Source organism: Polyodon spathula, unplaced genomic scaffold (assembly GCF_017654505.1).
Source record: "Polyodon spathula isolate WHYD16114869_AA unplaced genomic scaffold, ASM1765450v1 scaffolds_3151, whole genome shotgun sequence".
Taxonomy (NCBI): Eukaryota; Metazoa; Chordata; class Actinopteri; order Acipenseriformes; family Polyodontidae; genus Polyodon; species Polyodon spathula.
In genome coordinates, this window is record NW_024474615.1 from 1 (window position 1) to 7,000 (window position 7,000).

The following is a 7,000-nucleotide window of genomic DNA, read 5'->3' on the forward strand; positions in this document are numbered from 1 at the left end:
GGACAGGATTTGTATAAAGGAAGGTGCTTTGCATACCTGTGCCTGCATCACTGCTCTGCACAGCAGCTAGAATAACTGCACTGCTCCATTGCTCAGGGTTTTTAAAGCTGACAGTTGAGCCCTTTCACAGTCACTGAGACACACAGAGAGCATGGCTTCACTGGGGCTCCTCCTCTGGACACTGGTACTCTTTGCTCATGGTAAGAAATCATCATTCTTCTTAGTTATTATTAATATCAGCGCTTCCTCAGCAAACAGTGGAATACAGTTAATGGACGAGGCTGTTGACTCGTGGGTTGATTTTCTGTGTTTTTATCTTCAGAATCCAGCAGTCAGATTGTCCTGACTCAGAGTCCCACAGTGGAGTCTGTCTCTATAGGAGGGAGTGTCACTCTGAACTGCAGATCCAGTAGCTCTGGTTTTACCAGCAGTCTAGCCTGGTATGTGCAGAAACCCGGAGGAGCTCCTAAACTCCTCTTCTCTTCACTGAATAGCCGAGTCTCTGGAGCTCCAGCTCCATTCACTGACAGCAGCTCAAGAACAAACTTCATGCTGCCCATCAGTGGAGTCCAGGCTGAAGATGCAGGAGATTACTACTGTCAGCAGCACTATAGCTTCCATTAATGTGACCTTTAAGAGACACACTGCAGATATTAACACTGACCACAAGAGGGAGCCAGAGCACCACTGCTGTCTATAATGTAATAACAGTACAGTAATAAGACAATTGAAATAGGCAGCAGTTACCTCCCCAGTCAGCCCAGTTCTCCCATTGTTAACACAAGGCTCCTCACACCCAGTCATCTAAACACTACAGTGTGGTCTGTGTCTGAAGGAAGGAGCTGCTCACAGTGATGCATGCTGGGAAACACTGACTCTAATATCTCCACACTTGGGATTCATTTCCCCTTGATTCCACCCCTGGCAGTGATGGATAGAAACAGATCCTCAACTTACCATGAAACTCCTTTTGGCTTCGACTTCATTTTAAACAAAGTAAATCAAACCATCAGACACAATCCTACCTGACACACAACACAGACTGCAAATATTTACACTGGCCAAAATAGAAAGCCAGAACAGCCCTCCTTTTTATAATGTAATAACACAGTAATAAGTAAGTAATAAGTGAGTACTAATCATGGGATTATGAAATAGCGCTTTTGTTAAACAAAGCAAGGAGCACATCAGCTAGTGTTGAATAGTTATACACAACATAGAAATGTTTGGAAATAAGTACACTCGTAAATGAAGCATGCTGGAAAATAAAGCTGCCTCTTTTTGGCGAGCTCTTTTCAAACAAAAAAAACATGCCATTGTTTCCAGTTCATTCGTATGCACACACATTTACACAGACACAGCACAAGCACAAACACGAGGCTTCCAAATTAAAACACAGACATAACGAAACACCAACAGTGCTCTGCTTTTCACAGCAAACCTGCACCCATCACATGTTTGTACATCAATACAGAATTAATAAGGAATGACATTTTACAGCTCTGAGATTCTGACAAACTTCCAACATGTGATGTTTATCAGTACGAGATGTTGCAATGTTGACAGTTGTGTGCAATGAGACGTGGTTAAGGCTGGCGTTCGAAGGGTCGTCAGTAGGGACATTGATACCTTGGAGTAGGGGGAGTGATAGACCCTTCACCTTCGGTTCCATGGAGTACTGGTTAACACTCTGAATCTAGTGAGTTGAGTTCAAATCTGAGTGAACCTGAGGTTTTACCTTCTATTCAAAATAAATAAATATATCAAGTGAATTTGCCATTAATGTTTGTGTAACTGAAGCGTGTGATTGAACAAGTGAGATGAATGCAGATTTCCATGTCTGAGGTGGAAATGCATGTTTAGTTTCATTTGCAGGAATGTCCCGTGGTTAGTTTTGGAGTGGTGCATGGTATGGGAAATACATTACCCTGCTGAAAGCCTCTACTGCAGGTTTGAAGTGACGCGGGGCACCGTGGCTTAGATGCTCAAAGCATGACTGACGTAACCTAGAGCAGAAAATGTCTGTCTCTTGGTCTCAAACAGTACTACCTGAAGTGAGACTGACCAAACTACTGTAGTTTTACCAATGGATAATGCTAGCATGCATATATTCAAGGAAATATAAGATTATAAATAATCAGTAAATCATTTTATTAAAACAGAGACATTTTATTTGGTAACTGTCATATCATAAAATGGACATTAACAAAATAAGTCTTCTGAAATAAAGAGGCAATTCTACATGTTGAACTACACAAGATAATGAACAGTGCATGGTCCTCAAATGTAAGGAAACAATTTACACCACTCCTATTCTACCCTCTACTAGAACCCCAAAAATGACGTGCCTGACAGAACCAGGTCCTGTAACTGACGTCCCCGCTGTGAAAAATGCATGGAAGTGAACACAGCGCAAGCTGAAGCACTCACACAGTTAAGTGTCTGCAGAGTTTGTAATGTTTTCTTGAAAGGCATCTACTCCCCGGGTATTCACAGGTACTGCTGCATCAGTCCTTTAGAGAACAGATGAAGCGAGGCACCACGTTACATCCTTCTGTGTAGCCCACTTCCAGCCCCCTTTGCATGGATGCACAACACTGAGGAGCTCCTCTGGCAGGGCCGGTATGGTTTCTTCAGCTCTGCCAGGGGAACACTTGCCTTCATGCATAACAATGCAGTACTCATTTACTGCCTGTTCAATGCTCTTGAATGGATACTTTGCCATAGCTGTTGCTTGATCCACAATGCCAACACACTGACCAATTTCCAGTCAGGATGAATTTCTTCCAGAAATGGACCTACTGTGCTGACCTCCAGTTCAGTTTTGCTAAGTGTTCTAGCAGAGTGAATGCTCTGCCTGTTTGGGGTTTTCTTTGGACAGTTCTGTTCCCACCTGTTTGCCCATTCATCTTGTGCCTTCTTTACCACATGCTTTGTAATATAAATGATGCACACATTTGGGCATGCTTCTTTTACCACCTTAGCAAATTCTTCTGCTGTGTTGACAACAGCATCCTTTTTCAGAATGCGCTTCCAAATGTTTTACTTTACCTACAACTCCATCAACTGGCCCTTTGCTGTCTGCTGTGGCAAAAAAGCTCCAATCAGCTCGATGCAGACTACAGTGTGCATTGCTCAGCATGGTAAGGGTGGACAACATGAATAAACCCTCTAGAAGCATCTTTGTGTTCTCATGGTAACGACAGACAGACAGGTTGAACGTGCACAGGGCGCAATGCTGCAAACTTTTTTTGATGTTCCGATTTTTCCATCAGGATATTCATTCTTGAAGAGGCGGTGAGCTTCAAGAACCCTCATCAGGAGCACTTTTTTGTGCATCCTCACTTGTGATAGTGATGCTTTTCATCCAGGCAGCTGACGGGACACACAATCAATCTCATAGAATGCACAAACCTGACATTCTGTTTCACTCACTTCAGCTCTTTCTGTGGAAGCGTGCTTCTCTACCAGAGCCAAACCAAATGTAGTTGCCAGTTTCTTTACCACTACACTTTTCTTCCTGGGGCTCTTTGGAAGTACCCGGTTTACTACACTTACTGCCTTCCCCAGTGACTGAGCTGAAAAGAGAACTTTTGACAGTGAGTTTGTCAAATGATTCTCATGAAGTTGTGGTTCTGGTTCATGTCATTTTGAAAGATTTCTCCTATACTTTCTCATTGTTTCTTTGCTCTTTTCTGCTTCCCTTTTCTTGCTCCCTATACTCCACTTGCATGCTTTCTGCTGCTCTCTGTTCCTCTGTTTCATCCCTACTCTTTTCTCTTCTCACATCCTTGCATGATAAGCACACATTCGTTCTGCTGGAGGTACTGGAAGCATTTTCCAACTTGAATTGAGATTAAAAAAGGAGGGCTGATTCAGCCAATTAAAACAATGAATTCAATACATCTTTTAGAGGAATTTTTCATTTTCTTTCCTTTTTTTAAATATTCACAGTAAGTTCAGACAGCTGAGCCTCTTATGGTATAATAATCTTGATCAGCGTAGACTGCACTATACTGTGTGACCACAAGAGGGAGGGAGAGAGTAATAAAATGATGCTCTTTAATCCAGAGCAGTGGTTCTTAACCTGGGGTCCTCAGAGACAGTCCAGGGGGTCCACAGGTAAAAACCGGAAACTTTTCACTCAACATTAGCAATGTGCAAAATCAAAATGTTTGCTGCTTGAATGGATTTGATTTCACAAAGTTTATGATGGATCTGTTAACCTGCAGTTCTGATTTTAATATTTTAGAATTAATAATTATTTATACTGTGTAACAAAGCTACATAATCACAGCTGTGGCTAAGACTAATTGTTTGAGAGAAGGGAAAAGAGAGAAATAGCTGTGTTTGTACAAACTCAACACAAAGAAAACTAGAAGCTATTTTATTATTTTTTCGTTTTGCTTGCAAGATAAACTTTGTTTTTAGATTTTCTTCCAAATGGTAAAGAAACTGCATCAGCTGAAAATGAGTTTAAACTTAAGAGCACTGCTTGGCTAGAAGTGGCTGCTGTGCCAAGGAAGACAATTTGCATAGAAAAGACACTTTGCATTGGCAGCACATGCTTCAGTGCTCTGGGAGTGTTTATAGCCCTGTGAGTTTAACACTTCATGATTGAGAGCTGCCCTTCATGGCAACAGAATCCACAACAACAATGACTTTTATCAGCATCTTCATCTGGGCACTTGTCATCTGCACTCAGGGTAAGAATCATTTAGAAAAACATGTTTTAGAAATATCTTTTTGTGGGACAATTGGTATTATATAAGTATTAAAAGTAAAACAGGCAAAGTGAATGAAATCAAATGAAAAATTCTTGAAATGTAAACTGTTTTGATTAATTATTTCAGTCACTTGCTGTCATCTTCTATTTTATTATTTATTATTTTCAGAATCCAGTGGACAGTATACCGTGACTCAGACTCCAGCTGTGAAATCTGTTCTCCCAGGAGACACAGTCGCTCTGAGCTGTAAAGTCAGCAGCGCAGTGTATGGTAGCTACTACCTATCCTGGTACCAACAGAAACCTGGAGAAGCTCCCAAACTCCTGATCTATGCTGCAAGTACCCTTGAGTCTGGGATCCCAACTCGTTTCAGTGGCAGTGGATCTGGGACTGACTTCACTCTGACCATCAGTGGAGTCCAGGCTGAAGATGCAGGAGATTACTACTGTCAGAGTATACACTACCACAGCAGTAGCTGGGTGTTCACACAGTGCTACACACCCATACAAAAACCTCCCTCAACAGGACTGCAGGTGAACATTGTTCATTTTCTGATACTTAAATACAAGCTGAAAATAAAGTAAACCAAACATCGCACTTCTCTTTCAGTAAATGTGTGTGTGTGTGTGTGTGTGTGTGTGTGTGTGTGTGTGTGTGTGTATATATATATATATATATATATATATATATATATATATATATATATATATATATATATATATATATATATTGCATATTTAACTTCAAATTGTATTACTGACTTTTTTCATTTTACTCTTTTAATGATTCCACTTCATCAGCAACACATTCTATATACAAATTAAATGATGTTTATTTTATAAAACAGTTGAACTGCATGCATATTGAGATTGATTTATTTATGATCCACTGGACAGCATATTAAAAAGAACTACAGCAAACAGCAAAGCCCAGTATTGCAGTGATGTGTAGTTACACTTTCTGTCTCTGTGGAGTCCAGCTGGATATTTTTCATTGTGTCAATGTGATGTGTTTTAATGTATTTTGAAAACTAATATTAATACATACATGAATAACATTGAACTTTAAATTATTGTTAAGATGAAAATCAAGACACAAATTACTGTTAATTACAATGAACAAACCATGTCTTCTTTTGAAATAGAATTTTACACTTTATTCTTAATTACTGAATAAAACATGTTAATACTATATTGATATACCTCAGATTATAACTTATTATAATAAAAAATAATGCATCTAAATTTAAATACAAATAAATAAGGAATTCATACATTTCTGAGTGAATTCTTTTGTTTTATTAAGGAGCAGCACATCAGCATTATTGAAGGCAGTTTATTCTTCATTGTCTTGCCTCCTGTGTCATCCTTGTTACCCACCTGGTCTCCTTCATTCCTTATGTGTGCAGCAGCTCCCTGGCACACATGTCTCAACACTTATGGGCCAGTTCATTGTGAACAGGCAGATTTCTAATGCCCCTCCTAGTGAGCAGGAAAGCACTGAGAGGATAAACATCAAACTACAGGAAGGATAATCTAACTGTACTGTGAGTCATCCAACCCTATCAAGTGCCACCTGTGTTCACAGCTCAGATCTCATAGAACTGTCTGTGACACTTATTCAAACAGAAGTGCAGCACTTAGAATACACATACAAATAGAACTAATACACTCTTCTATTCAATTGTGAACTTCCTGTTTGATTGAATCCCTCTCTGTGTTTGTATAGCCTGGACACAGGCATCAGTGCCCTGCCATGTGCACACACTGCCATCATTCACACTGACCACAAGAGGGAGCCAGAGCACCACTGCTGTCCATAATGTAATAACAGTACAGTAATAAGACAATTGAAATAGGCAGCAGTTACCTCCAGCCCAGTTCTCCCATTGTTAACACAAGGCTCCTCACACTGAGTCATCTAAACACTACAGTGTGGTCTGTGTCTGGAGGATGGAGCTGCTTACAGTGATGCATGCTGGGAAACACTGACTCTAATATATCAACATCTGCAACTTCCAGCCCTGCCAGTGAATATTAAAGAATGTTAAAATGTCCCTTTAGCAGGCCAGTATTTTAAACACAATGATTCTCCCCTTGCTCTCCTCTCTGAGAGTTGCTGTAAGCTGTCTGTCCCACACCCCAGTTATTCCTGCAGACTCACATCAGTGTGTGTCAGCACAGAGGTTACAGCATGTCATTCCACCAGCATGGGAAGAGATTTCTATTGCAATTCCACAGCCCAGCAGCACAGATTGCACTACACACTGTGAC

General features: G+C 40.5%; 2 gene segments (V, D, J or C); both read left to right on the top strand.

Annotated features, from left to right (window-relative positions):
- Positions 1 to 38: 38 nt before the first annotated feature.
- Positions 39 to 688, top strand: LOC121311344. The segment is given in 2 exon segments: positions 39 to 200; positions 323 to 688. Coding segments are annotated over 2 exon segments (351 nt in total).
- Positions 689 to 4,633: 3,945 nt separating this feature from the next.
- On the top strand, positions 4,634 to 5,324 carry LOC121311345. The segment is given in 2 exon segments: positions 4,634 to 4,706; positions 4,896 to 5,324. Coding segments are annotated over 2 exon segments (489 nt in total).
- The last annotated feature ends 1,676 nt before the right edge of the window (positions 5,325 to 7,000 follow it).